Below are 18006 nucleotides of genomic sequence, written 5' to 3'. Positions count from 1 at the left end.
TACCCCACGGAGATGCTTGCGCACCTCCTGATGTCTGCATCGCACATACCTACTCAAAATAGACCATAACTGCAAAAGCTGTTCTCAGATTTTACGAGTCCGAAGTGAGATGGGAGGTAGTTTACTCCTCGCAGCCAGCTCTGGCACCTTCGAATTAGAGTCAGCTCTAACCCAACTCAGGGAGGCAGGGTTAAGAGTCCAGTTTCAAAATACGTGCAGTCTAATGGGCGGGATTACAGTATTAGCACATACGTGCCAGCCAGTCTATCATTATACGCGAATACGAATAGCCCGTGTGTGCGCGCACAAATAAAACAGTAAGTAGCACTAAACGCTAGTTTCGCTGAATTTACTTGATTTGACTTGAGTTCGGTACCGTGGTCGTCGGGAGAGTAGTTCATGAGCAGCCCTGGTATTCAGGCCGCGGGAGGGAGCAGAGAGCGAGGATCGCGAGTGATACACAGGTGAAGGAGAGACAGGCGTTAAAAGGCTATGTGCTGATCGTGTGCTGGGAAGGATGAGGAAGGAGTGAGAGCTGTGGAAGAGATCAGCATTGATCCGTGGGAATGCAGCAAGATGTACTCACACAGGTATCGATACAGTCGGAAGAGAGAAAACGATTGGGGAACGCCTTGCTCCGAAAGGTCCCCGAGGAAATACAAAGGCTACGCAGGCCGCGTATATGCGCGTATCCCTGCCACCCCTCGCCCTTTCCAGCATCTCCGGCCATGCAACTCCATCACATCCCTCCATCCATGCCACCTCCCGCGGGAACACCAGAATTCCACCTCATATCGTGTCCTTGATCGCGCACCAGTCGATGCACAGCTGCTCGATGCGCTCGCCGAGGCTTTTTTGACAGGCTGAGCAATCAACTTTCGTCTTGAGCGGCTCAAGCACCTCTCGCAGTTCGACCACGCTCATGTCCGGGCGTGCACCCCAGGCCAAGTATGCAGTCGCAAGAGCCCATGCCTGCAATATCATTAGCATATGCACATAGCGGTGAGGTTGCAAGGACGCACCCTTGTTATCCGCTTCTGATCCGATACATCACAGTCCGACGCACTTGGTGGGTGCATGGCAGGTGGTGAGGCAAGAGTGCGTTTGAGGGCTTCGACACGGCCGAGGTGCAGGAACAAGAGTCGACGCATGTATAACGGACCCATGAGGGCTGCCATTGGCTCGGTGATCTCGCTGAGCGGCACATGCAGGCAGAACCTGCTCGCGAAGATGGCGAGGCCTTCCAGATTTGCGGAGGCGGCGAGAGCGTAGGTGTAGAGCGGCTGTGCGGCGGAATGAGGAGAAAGGAGGGAACACAGCGAATAAGACAGGAAGGAGTGAGGGTAGGTCGGGATGCTGTACGCTTGAAGGGCGTTGAGGACGGCGTGTAGAGTAGAAAGCGTAGGGAGGAATTGGGTACACGGGAGGTGATACAGGAAGTGAAGGATGACGTTGAGAACATCTGACGGCTCCGGAAGAGGGAGAATGAGGGGCTGGGCGCTGGACTTGGGTACTTGAGCGGACTGGGCGAGCTTTTCCGGCTGCGGCGTAGGGGGATGGGACCCCGGCGTGGGTGGTGCGACGAATAGTGCTTCCATGTCCGACGGCGTCCTCTCACTGCCCACCACCGTTGGGGATGATGCAGGGTCGTCTGAGAGAGTGGGATAGGAATTCGAGGCGGAAAGAGCGTCGATCAACTGGGAGAGCACTGCCGATGCTGCCCTAACAGTGCGAGAGTGGACCGAGAAGAAAACCGAGTCGGACGAGAGGATGATCAGATCGGCATCTTCGAACTGAAATGCAGTGCTGACAGAGATGGTTGAGTTGGAGGGAACGACGAGGGGGAGACTGGGCATGGTGGGGGTGATCGCGGACGAACTGCGACTCGAGCTGAGCGTGTCGTCCTGGATGAGCTCGGGAACGGCATGGGGCGAGAGGGGCTGATAGGGCGCATACATGGTCGTCGTCAGGACCAAACCGTTCAGCAGGAAGATGAGGGATAACTCACAGCATGAATGGACATTGTGAACGGAGACTTTCGGAGTTCGTCTCGGAGGCGAGTGAGCGGCTCTGAGATCGAAGATCGACTCAGACGGAAAAGGGCACAGGGTTTGGAAATTGCAAAGGGAGCTTCAATTAAGTACAATACTTGAAAGGATAGACGGGGAGCAGTACGTTTGGGCACTGGACTCTGCAGTGGGAAATTATTAGATTCGACCTCCGCGTAGAAGTTGCTGGCAACCTGGTCGTCGCCGTCAGGATCGGTGGAGGACGGGGATCTGAGTCTGGGTGTGGCGTTTGGTGAGGTGCGTGATACGTATCAAGGAGACGGAGGGGAAGAATGTGCCAACGATTGAACCAGTCAAAAGAGAATGAAAGAGCACCACGAGAAGAGTCGTGACAGCAGAACGTCCGGGATGGTGGTGGAGAGAATAGAAGAAGAATGGCCAACCGGTCGGAACAATTTGATTCAAAACTGCGGAGGCCCCGCTCATGCCCCGTTCTCATGGCTCCGTATAGCAGGCACATCGCCTAGATCTATCACCTTCCCCCCGTGTTTGCCAATCAAAAATCAGAGTGTATTTGACTTTACTCCAACAGCCCCATACGGTGGAAATCACATGGTAGGGTGCAAGACCTTTGAAAGTAAAGGGCGCCCAATTCAACGGGGAGAACGTGGCTTGCGGTGTAACTCAACTGGTCAACCGAATGCTGCGCTCTTGGGAGCCGCTGTCCCACCGCTGTCAAACGGCGTTCCATGGTCCATGACGACACCGTTAGGGAGCACCACTCACTCGGACATATTCACCTCGGACCATCATCAATGTTCCCTGAGAATGTCAGGGCATTGCATCATAGTCACAAGGCAGTGCAGCCCCACCTCGGAGAAGTCTATCAAGAAGTCGATACAATGACGAGTTTGTTTTATTTCGCGTATGGTCCCAGCTGCCACGCCTCTGCAACGTGTCTATGGATATCCCAAGTGCAGGACTTCTCAACTGCCTTAGATTCTGTTGACAACGAACAGACAGTCTTCTGACCGTACTTCGATCGTTCGGATACAGCCGGCCAACGGAATTTGTGACAGATGGGGCAGGTCGGCGCGACCGCGATACCGCGATACGAGATACTCAAATTGAACATCTCATAGAATGTTCGAGGAAAGGCACCGATTTGACTTTTGTGTGGTCCCCGCTGGCCATCAAATGGAGTGTTTCTCCTCCGTGCGGTATGACATTGCTCGGATAAACTTCCGTATGCCACACCGGCCTTTGCCCCACGCCATGGGCAACTCGGCCGCGGCCGTTCGTCGTTCCTCAGTTCCCAAGCCAATGCCATATCAGGCCCGAAGTCGGAATTGCCCCTTACTGCAAGTTCATTTTATCCAGCGTTCCAGAAAACTCGACGACAGCATACGAGACACAGAAGGATGAGTCTAGACCTTCTCGAGTCGGGCACGCTTCTTCCGTCGTATGGCCTCGCGCTCGCCGAATTTGGAGTCGTGCAACTCCTGTCATCATCATGAATTCTGGAACAGACATGAAAGTGCTGGAAAGGTACGAACCATGTTGGCCACCCGTTTGGCAGTTGAGACGAGGTTGAGGTGCTCCAGCACTTTCCCCTCAGGCAGGGAAAGCTCTGTAAGTTGTGTCTCTGAGAACCCTCGATGCGTCAGATTTATCCCGATCGACGGCGTCAAAAACCAATAGACGCACTTATTCTCAGTTCGATACGTTTCACTTCCTCGCCGTCTTCCTCTCCACCCACGAAACTCACTGCCACACCTCCTCGCCCGGCACGAGCTGTTCGACCAACCCGATGCACATATTCTTCCTCGTGTCCTTCGCCGGGCATGTCCCAATTGATGACCAGTGCCACATCCTCGATATCCAGACCTCTGCTTGCTACGTCCGTAGCTACTAATATGGGTATCGTGCGTGAACGGAATAAGCCGAGCGAATTCAATCGCTGGCGTTGCGTCAGATGCGAATGCAAAGAAGTGGTCGGTAGACCGAGTTGCTGAAGTGTAAGTGTGAGCCTTGCAGCCGTTCTCGGATGAGTAACGAATATGATCGTCGGTGGAGGGGGTATTGGAAAATCATCTTCCTCCTTCTCTTTCTTTGACTTTTTCGATGAATGCTTCGATCCTTTTGCTGGTGGAGGCTCCCGTCTGAGGTGCAATATGGACTCGGGCGGGTTGCAAAGCAAATAATACAGGTAGAGTTCTCTGACATGTGGCGGACATAAGAGGTAGTGCTGCTTCAGGGTTTCGACAGTCTCGGTACTATACACAGGGTGCAGCATTCAATGATCAAGCTCGATACAGTCAAGGACCAGACTTACTTTGACAGAACACGATGGATGAACGGTTGCTTCTTCCCAGGTCGAGGTTCGGCTTCTGACAAAGCTTCAATGGCCGGAGTGAGCGTGGCCGTGAAGAGTGCGGTCTGACGTTCCGATGGCATCGCTGCAAACAGATCTTGCAGGTCGGCTGCAAATGTTGAAGTTAACAGTCGATCCGCTTCATCAAGCACCTTCAGTAATATCAGCTCAATTCGTGAGATCCGGTGCGATTCACATACCAGGAATTTTACGCGCCCCAAGGACCATTCCCCACTGCCGCTTCGCATCAGGTCGACCAGACGACCAGGGGTGGCAACCACAATGTGGGGTCTAGAACGCATCTCTGCAGCTTGTGCCATCATGTCCATTCCTCCAACTACGACAGCTGTACGAGCATTGAGGGGAGATCCAAGCACCGCAAATTGATCCGCAATCTGGAAGGCAAGTTCCCTTGTCATGTATCAGCAACCGTGAAGTGCACAAATGGGCGACGTTGCAAACCTCGTGGGTGTGAGAATGAGGGCGAAGATGCCATATGGATCTAGTAACAATTGGTGCAAAATTGGAAGAGCAAACGCAATCGTCTTTCCTGAGCCCGTCTTTGCATTACCAATGACGTCCTCGCCTGTATTGGTCTTCAATTGAGGAGCATACATATGGAGTAAGGGGCTAGAGCGCACCTCTTAGCAATGGAGGCACACAGGCCGCTTGAATTTCCGTAGGTACTTTAATCGACATGGATCTCAAGGCCCTTATAAGTGATGCAGATACTCCAAGCGATTCGAACGTTGATTCTAAGGGAGATGTATGTGTTCTCTTTGGGGCCAGAGTGCTGTGCGGTATTCGAGAGACGCGCGGTAGAGGGGCTGCAACTTGCCCGGGGTTCCAATCGGGTTCATCATCTGAATTATCGTCTACTTCGTCATTCGGAACTCTCGTGGCTGGTTGAATATCGTCGAAGCCTTCGAATGACCCATCATCGTCCTCGTCTTCATCGTTTAGGCCATCACCCTCGGCTTCTCCTCTGTGGTTTTCGGATGTTTCGGACCGACATGAATCGATGTCCAGATCTTTTCGGTGGCCGACAGTGCTATACAGTGATTCATCTCGTCCAGCATACGACTTGCGTTTCCTACTGACGTTCATCGTGAAGTTGCTAATGGGAACTCGGGATCCTCACAACTTTTTACAAGGGCTCAGAAGAGCACGTGAAAGTCAGTGGCACTGCTAGCCTTTTACGTAACTTATCAGTCAGGTGACAAAGGCTGGACGCGTCTGCATTACACTTTCCCCACCTTGCTACTTCCTGCGATCGACGCGTTTTACCCCACACTCTCTATACCACCAGCGCATATCACCATGACCGAGATTTTGACGCCTACCCATCCAACGCATTTGCTCTCTACTCACTCCTCGAATCCGCTTCAAGTTGGCTCTTCAGACTCGACCAATAACGCGTACTTGGCTCGGATACAGCCTTACCTGCAAGAGAAGCTGCCCCTAAAAGACGAAGACCCGCACGACACCATACCCTCATATGAGAATGGAGGCACTGAAGAATATGATGATATGGCGGTGCTGCAGGAACCAGAAACAGAAATGACGACCGAAGACCTCTTCGTCGCAATCCCTGAAGGCTCCGAAGGATATGAAGACGTACCTGCTGACGTTGCCTATGATGGAGGTGAAATCGACGAGGATAATGAAGTACCACAATCAGATCCGGTCTGGGCGAGCGAGGAAGGATCACATGATCAGCAGATGTGGAATGAGACCGATGAACCAGCGGACGAGGACGAAGAGGAGCTTTCATTTCTCATGCGACCACCAAGCGAGCAGGCAGAGATTCTGGCAGAGATAGAGGATGTAGAACGGACTATGCCAAGGCTTTCAGAAGACTATCGGCTGGTAGATCGACTAGGCGAAGGTGTGTATATGCGCATTGAACTGGGAGGATTGCAAAACTGAAGCTTCTCAGGCACATTCTCGTCAGTTTATAAGGCGGAGGATATTAAATATGACGAACACCTCAACAGTTACTGGCTTGGGTATCATCCAAGATGGTCCTCTGCTTACTATCAGACACTACCCCCACAGAAGACTTCTCGTGGCAAGGCATACGTTGCGATTAAGCGCATATATGTTACGAGCAGTCCTGCGCGGATCGAGAACGAACTCCTGATAATGGAAGAGCTTCGGTGGGTCCATCCATCGATGTTCTCTGCCGACGCTAACTTCTGCAACTCCTGCAGTGGTTGTCGGCATGTTGCTCAGCTTATGACCGCCTTCCGTGAAGAAGACCAGATCCTCGCCATCATGCCCTTCCATCGGAATCAAGACTTCAGGGTGTGTTTCCCTCAATATCACGGTGCTTGAACAGATCTGAATCGTCTCATACTAGTCATTTTATCGTGTTCTTCCTCTACCCAAGATACAGAGCTATTTCAGATGTCTTTTCCGCGCCTTGAAGGACATCCACGCACGGAACGTGATCCATCGGGATGTTAAACCTGCCAATTTCTTATTTGATCCAGCGGCGGAAGTCGGCACTCTGTGCGACTTTGGACTCGCGCAGGTAAGCCCATGTGCTAATCGAAGCCAAGTGTCACTAACCAAGGGCGCAGCGCACGTCGTCTCCAAAACTCAAATGCCTTCATTCTTCTCCAACAACTACACACCCGCATGGTCGCTTTAGTTGGCAGGACACGAGTGGGCAACGATCGGACAAGCTCGCAAAGGCGAAGCAGCAGTACTTGAATGCACCGAAGCGGATTGCACAGGGTCCCGAGAAAGTTGGGTATCCAACCCAAGATGAACGTCCAAGCGTACGGGCAAATCGAGCTGGAACACGAGGATTCCGAGCCCCGGAAGTGCTCCTCAAATGCCCAGATCAGACAGTCGGTCCGTACTCATATCAATGAGTGAACATGTCCTGATATAGCTATCAGCGATTGACGTGTGGTCTGCTGGCGTTATTCTTCTTTCGTTCCTAACGGGGAAGTTTCCGGTGTTCAATTCGAACGATGATGTGGAAGCGCTTATGGAGATAGCAGCCATCTACGGGGCTGAATCCATGGCAAAGTGCGCCTTTTTGCACAGTAAGCCGGCTTCTGATTTTTTGGGGGCAAACAATGTACCTATCTCACGGCAGATCGAACGTTCCTCACAAATGTTCCGTCCGCAGATCACTCCGGTACATCACTGTCGGAACTGGTTCGCAAGCTAAACCCCTCGCTGTTTATTACTCCAGATGTCGACCAAACTCTCCTCGCTGGTGCTCTCGACCTGTTGCCCCGGCTCCTCCATCTCGATTGCACGCATCGCATCACCAGTGCAAACGCGCTGGAGCATTCCTTCCTCGCTGATCCCAAGATACCCGAGCGTACTGTGGTGCCACATGTTATTGGACAGGGTGTATGTGGCCATGCGCATTGGCAAGACGATATGGACGAATCCCATTGCGTAAGAGTGGACGGGAAGATTGTTCGTCTCCGGGCAGGAGAAGGGATACCTATTGGAGAAGATCCATGCGAAATTCATAAAGATTGGTGGACGGACGAAGGTCCAGGCAGTGACCATGGCCGTTACGATATGTAGAAACAGAAGTAGTGTTGTACGGATACAGCTTATGCCTGATACATTTCATGTTCCGTGAGTAACGCCCCTGAGAGATACATCCGTACATACCGAAGGCCAGGGAAGAACGATGACTGGCGGCGGCGCTTTATCCCTTCCACCGACCACCATCCTCTTCCAGTAAAAACTTACGCGTCGCTGTCGTGGACAATACTTCACGACCTTTTCTGGAAATCCATCTTCTCAACTTTCCGGAATGCAGCGTCCTGTAACAAAGGAGCTGCTTCTCAATGTGCTGCAGTCGCCGGTTCTTAACGTCACCGATCGTCTTCATATGGGCCTGACATGTCGGCAAGCGTGGGAATTGGCTCTACCCTTGGTGTGGGGCGAATGGATCCCATTCCATGCGATATCGAATCTCCTCCCCTCCGACTTGACTGTCCAGCCGGGCGATGGGGTGAGCGCATAATACTCCCGCGTTGTGTCTTGGGTTAATTCACCCTGTCAGCGCGCTTATGGGCTTTCTCGTTCATTACGGTTCGAAGATTTCGAACGCTTCGAGTATTACAAGCCATATATCCGACGATTATCTCTCTCGGACGGATCTCGATACAGGCTACAAGACGAAATGCTCCTCGCCGTCTTGATCTTGGACCAATATTTTGGCAAAACGCAACTTTTCGCACAGGTGACCCATCTGGTTCTGGACTTCCGGCTTGCATGCGTCTCCACTGCATGGGACGTTGCTAGGGAAATCTGTGCTCGTGTGATTGAGCGACACGTGGATGCTTCTCACGTATCTCATATCTTTCTCCTGTTACCGGGGTTGAAGCTGGCTGCAAAGTCAAGGGAAGAACAGTTGACAAATAACCCAACGATAGGTCTCGGAAAAATACTCGATTGCATGGCTTCTTTCCGCAATCTAAAAGATCTATCCCTTTCCTGTGACGACGATATAAACGAGACTGCACTCAACAATCTATTGTCAGTTCTTCCTCATTTTATTTCATTGAAGCGAGTGAGTATTTGCCCGGATATCGATGCTGAGCTGCTTCTTCCGTCGCTCGCCAAACTGCCATATCTTGAATCTCTTGTTGTCGAATCTGCTCTTCTGGATCCAGAAGAATTGGAAGACCGTCCATCGGATTCAGATATCTCCTTCCCGTCTATCAAGAGCCTGACGATCTCCAATGCTTTCACGATGCCGATCAGCTTAACACAACGTGTCTCGTCTCGGTCGTTGACCGCCTTCAGCACTTACGTCCCTGACGCCTCCTGCCTTCCTCATTTGACGAAAAGCATTATCGACAATGGATGGCAGTCCTCGCTCAAATATCTGCATCTAGAATTTCGGCCCACAGAATGGTATTCGATCAAATCTCTCGCGTGCTGCCATGCTCTCAGCACTCTTTCTATCACGGCCTCACTCGCCGCCGTATCAGAAACCCCTCTGGACCTCATTACCCGAGATTTCGATACTTTGGAAGCTATCTTGCTGGATGTCGGCCCAGATGACATGGCGATCAAATCATCCTCGCGACTAGAGCTTCCCATCAGTCAATTTTGCAGCCTTGTTTCCCGTTGCCCTCAGCTGCGGTATATTCACGTGCCGTTTTCCCTCGACTTTCCAAGAGGATTGCTTCCCGATGCTCGCCTGGTCGTTCCTAAATTGCAGTATCTGTTCGCGGAAGGTCTCAACTGTTCCGACATGGCCAGTGCGAAAGCATATATACCCCTGAACCTGCCGAAACTCGACCGCGTTCTGGCAACAGGGATCGACAACAAAGTTCAAGAAGTTCTCGATGATCTCAGAATTACATTCAACTTTCCGGATGCCGATACGCTCGCAGACCTTCGTCTTCAGCTGGCTGGAGACGAACAGCCGCTCCGTCGCCAGGTCCTGCGGTCTTTGTTTCGCAGGCCCAAGAAACGGTACTTACGAGCGAAGCCGGTTCGTCGGGAACTAATCACTATCAAGCAAGAACGGACGGACGAAACACTTTTCGATGACCAGCCTGAGGACCAGGTGTTGGAGATTCGATTGACAGACTTGGAGTTGCCGATTCTGGTAGAGCCGCCACCTTCCCCTCGGACGATCTTGTCTGCGAGTGACATACCATCTGCGTTTCGCTCGTCTGTTTCCAGCCTGAGCGAGGAAAGTCCGCCCTCTGCAACCTCGATTTACGTCTCCGACTAGACGAACGTTCGAGCTCAGGGGTAACCCCACATTTCTCATTATAAGGCAACTATTGTATATTCAACCTCATGTCTATCTCCCCATACGTCTATTTCACGTGCTCTCTATCGCATCCAATCACTATCATCACGCTCATCATGTAGTGTAGCAACGAAGTCACACGTAATCAAATTAGGGCCTGGTTATGATAGAGAACACTGGTGTGCGTGACAATGATTTATGTCGTAAGACAATACAATTTGCATTGTTTCGAACGTGCGCTGTAGATACGAAATTCTAGCACAAATACAAGGCAAGCATGAGGTAAACCTGAGTAAGAGACGTGAATTGCGCAAGTGCGCGGGTATAATGATAATTGATGAAGAGTCGTGAACGTGAAGCGTTCATAAGGTTGCGCTGGGTTAAAACAATGAAGGTGTGAATAACAATGAGAGTAAAGAAGTGTGATTGAGTGTCATCAGTGTTCGGACGATTTAGCTGATCACAGGCGTGAAGGGGTTGAGCCTTGCAAAGAAGCTACCAGTATTTTTGCGGCGAAGTGTAGACGGAGCCGAAGCTGACGGAGTGGAAAAAGTCGCCCTCATCGCATGCTCAGGGGAGAGCTTGGTCAAATCCATCGGGACCTTGGCAGAGAGCAACATTGAATCCAGTTCACGACTCGGGCTTCGAATGCGCACATTGTGCATTGGCTGGACAACATCAGGAGGCGAAGGTGGCGAGAGGGCACTCTCCTCCGACGCACTCGGATCGTGATCGGCGTTGTCCGAAAAGGCACCTTCGTGACTACCGCCCTCGGCGGAACAGGGGAATGAATCAAGCCGATCTCTGAATCGGCCCGTAGCGCTAAATTCAATCGCAGAGGCCGGGTCTGAGTTTGGCGATGGATCCGCGGAGGTTGTGAATGGCGTCGTATCCACAGGCGGGGGACGATTACTCGCGGACGGTGAAGTTGGCGTTGTCTCCTCTGCCAATTCCGAAGAACCCGCCCCGGGAGTAACGGGCGCGCTCTTCGTGCGTTGCCTGGCTGACAAGAAAGCCATGATTGACCCGCTTCGGGTAAGACCCGAGCCGGACGAGTTGGATGACGTAGCCTTTGATTGCGGGGTTGCCGGTAGACCAGATGTCTGCAGATGGAGAATGTTCTGGACGCTGGCTGGCCGCGCGCGACCAACCTGGAGTACCTCACGAACAGAGTTCATGGTGTAACTGTATGTTCTCTGCCTGCGGCGTGTGATTGTTGGTGCGTCATCGTCCGCAGCATCTTCCGGTACCGACGTGAGCGGGGACTCCTCAACACTGAATGTCTCGCTCGGGCTAAACCCAGCAAACGAGCGTGTCGACATCCGCCGCTTCTTCTTATCGGTCGGGGCAGGCGAGTTTTCCCTATCTGTTGCAGAGGGAGTGGAAATCAAGCTGTCACGGTGCATGATCCTGCTGAATCCGGTGGGCGCGGTTGGGAGCGAATCAGGAAACAGGACAGCACCGGCCCGAGCAGCGAGGCAGATTTCGGAGGAGACATCGACGAGGCAGCGATCGATGGCCTGGCGTTGCTGAGGTGTAGCGCGGCGGAGAGAGAGGCTGCCTGCAACAGGAGAGAGCGAGATTGGGGAAGTGGCGGAACTGGAAGAGCTAGAAGATGGGTGTGAATGAGGTAGAAGCGCAGGAGGCTGAATGAGGACGGGTGTGCTATCCTCTTGGGGTGCAGGGAAGACCGGGAGGGAGAAAGGACTATCGCGAAGCGCGTGTTCTTGGGCGATGGCTTGCCCTATTGCAGGTAACCATAGCGCCTTCTCCTGCGGACAAGAAGCCGCGAAGTAGAAGTTCTTGTCGTCCTTCGTCAAGCAGAAGCAGTTCATCAAGGGGGCTGCAGGTCTCATCAGCATCTATATTCGACCCAGCATGAACGGACTTACGATCATCAGCGCTAGGTTCGACCATCTGGCAAGTGGCAAGCTCAAGCCAGTGGCGCGCCTCATATAGATTCCCCTTCTTCGGCTTAACCAGCAGCAAACAACCGGCGTAGAGGAAAGCACCGAGATAGCGCACCTTGCTCGGCAAATTTGTCGTCGCCCCATTGGGTGTTCCTGCACTTGGGACATTCGCAAATGCGGCAGGGGTGATGGTTGCTGCCGTATTCGCGGTGGCGAGACTGCTGGTCGAGGTATTGACAGAGGAAGTCATCGTGCGAGGGAGGACGAGCACATCTAGCGCACCGACAAGCAGTGGCGGGCCGAGGGAGAGCAAAAGGCTTTCAGTGATGTCCGGCCCTTCAACACGCACGGCGATGCGCTCTCCCCTAAGCTCACGCTCGTACCGTTCCCGAGCCTCATCAACACGGGATACGATCTCCCGCATGACAGAGTAGGCTGCGCGCAGCTCACGCACACCAAGCTCATCGAACGGATGGTGTGGGACTTGAGGTAGGAGGGCGGACTGCCTTAACTCTAGTGGGAGGAGCTTTGCCAATAGGAGGGGATACCGACAAATCCTTTGCACGGGCTGGATGAGCAGATCGTGCAGGCTGAGCTGCTTCTTCGGTGGTCGGCCACGCTCGCGCTCCCCATCAGTGGCGGGAAGAGGGCTGGGAGATCGAGAGAGGTCCAACGAGCCACAAGAGGACGTCCCAGGCGGAGTGGTCATGCATCTCCGTTCCCATGCCTTCCATTCCGTGCCCATGCGCGTTGCGAGCTTCTCGAGTGCGGCCATAGCGGGGGTGTGTTGTGCACAGTACTCATCGTACAAGCTCCAGACATCCGTCTTCACGGGCCAATCAGCCACCTTGTTCAAGCCATCCAAGCCATCGTCCGAACTAAACTCACCGAGAGGAAGAACGCCCTGCTAATCCTCCGCACAGCCTTTGCGACCCTTGCCGGCTCTTCGTCGGCGAAATAGTCTACTGCAACCATATCTTCCGGTGAGGTGGTCGGGGGAAGCCCAGCGACCAGGAGAGCAGTTTCGAGCTCTTGCAGGAAGCCAACGTGAGCAGCATGCAGTGAGGGCAAGTTGCGTGTGATGACAGGATAAGAGGTGGGGTCTACGGCTTGCAGGGCAGGGAGGTAGACCTGAAACGGCCGCATACAGTTAGTCTTTGTAAGGAAATGCACGTGTAACTCGACCCGCGCACCTCAACTAGTAGCGCCAAGTCCCTCGCATAGTTCCTTTCCGTCTCAACTACTTCCATCAGGCCATAGAAACGTTTTGTATGCGTCCGTGGGAGGATGGGCATGGTCTGAGCACGTTTCTGAGGGTGCAGTTTGGGTCCTGCAAGTTCGGCGCCATTCTGTTGTGGAGACGTTGACAATACGGAATTAGTTACTGTTGCGATGGGTGTGGATAGAGAGCGGCGAGGGGAGGCAGGTGCAGAAGTTGCAAAGGGGCTGGTAGAGAGCGGTGATACAGGATGTGGAACTGGCAAAACGTACCCTCCCGGCCGGGCTGATGGCGGCTTTTGCGAGAGATGGAGTGGGTGTGTGGGCGAGCCGCGGCGGATGGGCATACTTGCTGAGTGTGTCATAAGTGGTGGACGGGCGGGGATGAAAGGAGATGCTGGGGGCGGCGACAACGCCGGGGAAGAATTTGCGGAACGTGAAGAGGATGGCGACGACGCGCGGGAATTGGACGGGCGAATTGAAGGCAAGCGCTGGAGTAGGCCGCTTACCTTTGTTCGCGGTGGTGCACCGTTCGCACCGACCAACGTCGAGCTCGACACGCTCCTCCTTGTCGATAACTGCCCATCGGTCTCCTCCTCCTCGCCTCCTCGCCTGCTCAAGCTTATTCGCCTCATCGCTGCCGGTTGTGACATGTGTTGGTTTCGTGCGACGACAACAGGTGGCATAGCACCTGGTGGTAGAGGAAGAGCTGGGGAGCGAAGTCGTGAGAGATCCGGCTCAGATATGCAGGGTTGAAGAGGAGCCCGGAGAGATGGCGGGATGACAGAGGGCGAGGGGAGGCGGGACTGGGAGGGCGGTGCGAGGAGAGCCATCTACCTCGTGATGGGCGCCCGAGATACAGAAGAATCTGTTAATTTTGGGTATGCGGTGGGATGATGTTCTTTCCCCAATTCCGAGAAACAGTTCTGGGCATGGACAAGGCCCCAGGAGGCGGAGCAAGGAGAAGTGCCGAGCCGTTCGGGGGTCAGGGAACGGCACGCTGCGGGGCGGAATTGGCGGAGAAAAGGCGTTAAACGACCACGACAGTACTGCGCGCTTGTTCCTCCTCGAGGTTGATCAGACACCGGATGGTGACCTGAACTCCCCGGTGCGGGCGGATTATCTGACACAGAGAGGAAAAGGAAACCGGTTAAGGTACCCTGGATATGCGGGGGTGGGGAGAGGGAGCGCACCTTGTGACCACTCCCAAACGACGATGTATGCGTTGTATATGCAGTCTCCCCTCCTCACCCAGCGTTGAGAGGAAGTGCTGTGGCAGATTTCAAGTGGTCGAAGGACAACGTTCGCCGGTTAGAGACGTGCAAAGATGCGGAAGGAAAAGAAGCGGATTTTACGGAAGTCAAGAGAGAAGATGATGAACTGTTCCAGCGAGATGAAAGAGGCGGTGAGGACAGCGTGCAGCGTATTTGTGTTACTTGTTGCAGAGGATGATATACCGCAAATATAGTATATGCCCCTTCGGGAAGCAAGGACCGTTGTCTGATAGTTAAATATGAGACTGGAATGTCAAACCGCGGAGTGACCCTACCAGGGCAACAGCCTTTCGAGGTCGTCGTCGTCGTTACAGTCGTCGTCGCTGTCAGAGTTGTCGAGGAGAGATAGAGAGTGATAGAATGTATATTATCTGTACCAATGCGGTGGGGTATTTCCCTTCACCAAGCCCCCAGAGAAATGGGAGACAGAAAAAGAACACATCGATGACGTGTTTGTCTAAGAAGCATCCCACCTGCCATTCCCGTTTCCAGCCTTTCCTTATTCAGTTGTATGACATAATCAATTGCAAATACCGTGCTTGGCCTTAAACGGGCGCTCGGCTTGCCTCCATCCGGGACGCCGGGACGCACGTGCCACTGGGCAACGGTATTCTCGCGCCATTCACCACCGCACAGTACATAATCATTGTTCATATCCCCCTCCGGCTTCCCAGGCTTCCCACCTTCGGATATCATGATTTCCAACTGAAAGGAAGCAATAATTCTGGTGGCACCGGCATTATTCTTCTTCCTTCGGGCTGATACGGACAATGGCCCAGGGGTACGACATTCCAATCCTGGCCGAGCTGCCGGCTCTGTGCCTTTTCATGATGAGCGCGGGGGAAGGGCTCCCGAGCCCGACCTTGGCGGGCGCCTGGGTATTGTCACCACCACCCCGGACTCTTCATGATCTAGATATACCGTCTCGTGCTGATCACCTCACTCCACATGGAACATCGATGCGCTCAAACAGCTCCAAATTGACATCAAAGAAACTCGTGATCTGTCAACCCTGTTAAATCCGAACCGCTTGGCACCATTCTTTCGTCATCTCGTGCAGCGCGGAACCGGAACGGACCAAGATAAACAAGATAACCATGCGCGCAACGGTACATGATTCAAAATCAATTACACGACCACACGGCATCGGTAAGACAATTCGCCGGAAGACGAGCTCAACGTGTGTCACGATTGTGTACGCAGCTGTATATATGTTGGTCGCAACGCTTGCCTGGGAAGGAAAGATAGGCAACATATGCGCCCGAGACGTGACGCGCCGGGCCGAATAATAATGTATGCCGGCGTCGTTTAGCGTTGTCTCGCAGTTCTCACCCGGACTAGTGCTATGGTGTTCTGCTCGTTACCATCTGTCATACCTCGGATTAATGGTTGTACTTCTCTACATGTGAATATATTCCAGCAACGCGAGTTGCAGGAGAATTCCGCTGTGCTGTCCGCTCGCGTCCTGAGATGGTCGAGATCGAGGGGTTCGCTTCGCGACGTGCCTGGCAGGGAACAGAATGCACGAACACGCGTGTGCATGCTGGCTGCGCAGTGGGGTGAGGCACGATGCCGAACAATCATGATTGTAAAACTAGTATAAAAGGCCTAGTGTACAATGTCTGGACTCATGTCTCTCAGTCACACAAGCCCGCGGCTTCTCCATGCTCGGTTGCTCCAATCGCCCGCAGCCGCCAACAGAGTCCCTCCTTGCCACATTAGACAGCGTAATCCCAGACTATCGCTATACACGTTGTCGCTTATTCGCAGCGTTCGATATGATTGACATGGAGCGTTTTCTCTGCAATATCACACACCCGTTCATCAGTTACTGTTAGCAGGCTGGGAACGAGCAACGTACCGAGGCCACTGCTTTGCCCTTGTCCTCCCCATGCTCCATCTCGACCTCTTCCACGTTCTCGCCCTTGTGTCGTGCCTTGAGCACTCTTATTTCCTGATCTAATCGATCTACGCTCCGCTTCATCTCGATCAGGATCCCAGCAGTGTTCAGCAGGCTTTCCAGCTTTTCCACGTTCACCTTTGTCGGCATGACCAGTGTGTTGGGTGAGATTTGGAGTTCGGCCAACAACTGTGTGACATGTGTGGCCACGGATGGTTTGGGAACAGGAATACGGGATGAACGCATGAATATCGATGGCACGCCGCTTTTCGAGCCGACGCTGACGGTTGCTGGATCATACCGGACGATACAGTTTGTAGGATCTAGATATCAGAGCACAAGCTTGTGTGAGGATTATGACCATGCACATGTCTGATCGCCACGTACCGTCTGCAGGAACATATTTTGCCTCTGCCTTCGACTTCTTCGTTGAACCACCTCCTGGCGTGGCAGGGCTGTCAGCGGACGTCTCTCCATTCTTCTTCTTCTTTTTCGTGTCCTCATCCCCAACCTTGAGCGTTCCTAGCCCACTTTCTACACCGGCCAGCATGCGTAGGAGATCTTCCCGATCTTTCGTGAATCGTCGTTCGTTCTGTTCGAGCCGTTTCACCTCGATATACAACGCTTCCTCTTCCTCGATCGCTTCAGGTTCTCGATTGAACAGTGCAACAACGTAATCTCGCCTTTTTCGTTCTTGTTGTTTGTCGAAGTTAAATCCTGCCAGCGTCTGCGCCTTGTTGGGATCATCCTCCGGTAGTCGACGCTCGAGAATCGATCGAGCGACTCCATAGTATCGTGACTTTAGCTCCTCGATTGGCCTATCGATCCCACTAGGCGGCGCCCACCGATCGATAATTACGATGAACCGCTGATCGTACTCTCTGACAAGCCGAAATAGGTAGTCTGTATCCTCTTTCGTCCAAGGCGTGTCTTCCTTCGATGTCGATGCCAGGAGGGAGATGTCGATCTCCGCAGGGATAGTTCCATATACGGCCTCATATTCTTCGTCGATATATGATATGGGAGCCGAGTCAATATTATATCGCGCAAAGCGATAGTTACCTGAAACGAAGATTAGGAAAGAACCTGACCACTTCGGACGGGACACATACCAGTATCGGTTGCTCTTTGCCAATGATGTAGCTTCAGATGATCCTTCCTCGCTGGGTTATCGAACTCGCGAAATTCCCTATTCCACATCAATACAGAGCTAAAAATACACGGGAATGCGCGTACCACTTGACCCTTGCCCTCCCCAAGTCAGGTCTTGCCTTGAACTTTGGTCTACTGACTTGCGCGACCAGTGTCGGCGCAGCATTCCCAATAAGGTTGTATAGCTCGCGCGATATTCCCTCTGGCTTCCGTGTTGCAGATGGGGCTACAGCTTTGCGCGGTACCGGTGTAGAGCCTGGGGGGACGAGAGAGGACACGATCTCGCGCACATCGGCGGAAGTCATCGTGGTCGTTTGGGAGAGGCGGAAGGAGGATTCCAATTCAGGGACCAAATGTTAATAAACTACTGACTAAGCATTATACAATTAGCTTCCGGGTTCATACACTTTCAGC

General features: G+C 53.0%; 6 protein-coding genes across 6 annotated transcripts; 2 read left to right on the top strand and 4 right to left on the bottom strand.

Moving 5' to 3' along the window:
* Window positions 1-231: 231 nt before the first annotated feature.
* DACRYDRAFT_97975 (uncharacterized protein) lies at window positions 232-1903 on the bottom strand. The gene is made up of 3 exons (XM_040777496.1): window positions 1023-1903; window positions 587-972; window positions 232-535 (listed from the first exon to the last, which is right to left on the bottom strand). The coding sequence occupies exons 1-2, from the start codon at window positions 1854-1856 to the stop codon at window positions 790-792; spliced, it is 1017 nt and encodes a 338-aa protein (XP_040633493.1). The 5' UTR covers window positions 1857-1903; the 3' UTR covers window positions 232-535; window positions 587-789.
* Window positions 1904-2922: 1019 nt separating this feature from the next.
* Window positions 2923-5329, bottom strand: DACRYDRAFT_61389 (DEAD-domain-containing protein). Its single transcript, XM_040775670.1, has 7 exons — window positions 5025-5329; window positions 4846-4969; window positions 4584-4794; window positions 4345-4535; window positions 3717-4285; window positions 3566-3654; window positions 2923-3511 (listed from the first exon to the last, which is right to left on the bottom strand). Exons 1-7 carry the CDS (start codon window positions 5080-5082, stop codon window positions 3437-3439), a joined length of 1317 nt encoding a protein of 438 aa, XP_040633492.1. The 5' UTR covers window positions 5083-5329; the 3' UTR covers window positions 2923-3436.
* Window positions 5330-5943: 614 nt separating this feature from the next.
* On the top strand, window positions 5944-7941 carry DACRYDRAFT_44589 (kinase-like protein; the record flags this gene model as incomplete). The annotated part of the gene is made up of 7 exons (XM_040774593.1): window positions 5944-6271; window positions 6323-6542; window positions 6597-6690; window positions 6746-6919; window positions 6969-7241; window positions 7286-7442; window positions 7496-7941. 7 exons carry the CDS (start codon window positions 5944-5946, stop codon window positions 7939-7941), a joined length of 1692 nt encoding a protein of 563 aa, XP_040633491.1.
* Window positions 7942-9388: 1447 nt separating this feature from the next.
* On the top strand, window positions 9389-10182 carry DACRYDRAFT_19680 (uncharacterized protein). The gene has a single exon (XM_040771616.1). It carries the CDS (start codon window positions 9437-9439, stop codon window positions 10115-10117), a length of 681 nt encoding a protein of 226 aa, XP_040633490.1. The 5' UTR covers window positions 9389-9436; the 3' UTR covers window positions 10118-10182.
* Window positions 10183-10532: 350 nt separating this feature from the next.
* On the bottom strand, window positions 10533-13420 carry DACRYDRAFT_19679 (Dbl-like domain-containing protein). Its single transcript, XM_040771615.1, has 4 exons — window positions 13242-13420; window positions 12937-13179; window positions 12031-12874; window positions 10533-11981 (listed from the first exon to the last, which is right to left on the bottom strand). The coding sequence occupies exons 1-4, from the start codon at window positions 13341-13343 to the stop codon at window positions 10591-10593; spliced, it is 2580 nt and encodes an 859-aa protein (XP_040633489.1). The 5' UTR covers window positions 13344-13420; the 3' UTR covers window positions 10533-10590.
* Window positions 13421-16284: 2864 nt separating this feature from the next.
* Window positions 16285-17897, bottom strand: DACRYDRAFT_103540 (uncharacterized protein; the record flags this gene model as incomplete). Its single annotated transcript, XM_040767774.1, has 5 exons — window positions 16285-16341; window positions 16402-16763; window positions 16828-17502; window positions 17553-17629; window positions 17677-17897. 5 exons carry the CDS (start codon window positions 17895-17897, stop codon window positions 16285-16287), a joined length of 1392 nt encoding a protein of 463 aa, XP_040633488.1.
* Between the last annotated feature and the right edge of the window lie 109 nt (window positions 17898-18006).

The sequence above is a fragment of the Dacryopinax primogenitus genome (genome assembly GCF_000292625.1).
Source record: "Dacryopinax primogenitus strain DJM-731 SS1 chromosome Unknown DACRYscaffold_1, whole genome shotgun sequence".
NCBI classification, from domain to species: domain Eukaryota; kingdom Fungi; phylum Basidiomycota; class Dacrymycetes; order Dacrymycetales; family Dacrymycetaceae; genus Dacryopinax; species Dacryopinax primogenitus.
The sequence above is the reverse complement of the archived record's forward strand: the minus strand, read 5'-3'. Positions and strand labels throughout refer to the sequence as shown.

Excerpts from the sequence above, each read along its gene's own strand:
- DACRYDRAFT_97975 (XM_040777496.1), bottom strand. The coding sequence starts at position 1,856 with ATGCCCAGTCTCCCCCTCGTCGTTCCCTCCAACTCAACCATCTCTGTC. Across the intron at positions 973-1,022 it reads ATCAGAAGCGGATAACAAGG|GCATGGGCTCTTGCGACTGC; the intron begins GTGCGTCCTTGC and ends ATGATATTGCAG.
- DACRYDRAFT_61389 (XM_040775670.1), bottom strand. The coding sequence starts at position 5,082 with ATGTCGATTAAAGTACCTACGGAAATTCAAGCGGCCTGTGTGCCTCCA. Across the intron at positions 4,536-4,583 it reads TGGGGCGCGTAAAATTCCTG|GTGCTTGATGAAGCGGATCG; the intron begins GTATGTGAATCG and ends ATATTACTGAAG. Across the intron at positions 3,512-3,565 it reads CCAAACGGGTGGCCAACATG|GAGTTGCACGACTCCAAATT; the intron begins GTTCGTACCTTT and ends TGATGATGACAG.
- DACRYDRAFT_19680 (XM_040771616.1), top strand. The coding sequence starts at position 9,437 with ATGGCGATCAAATCATCCTCGCGACTAGAGCTTCCCATCAGTCAATTT.
- DACRYDRAFT_19679 (XM_040771615.1), bottom strand. The coding sequence starts at position 13,343 with ATGCCCATCCTCCCACGGACGCATACAAAACGTTTCTATGGCCTGATG. Across the intron at positions 12,875-12,936 it reads GCAGGGCGTTCTTCCTCTCG|ACGGATGTCTGGAGCTTGTA; the intron begins GTGAGTTTAGTT and ends TGGCCCGTGAAG. Across the intron at positions 11,982-12,030 it reads CGAACCTAGCGCTGATGATC|CCCCCTTGATGAACTGCTTC; the intron begins GTAAGTCCGTTC and ends TGAGACCTGCAG.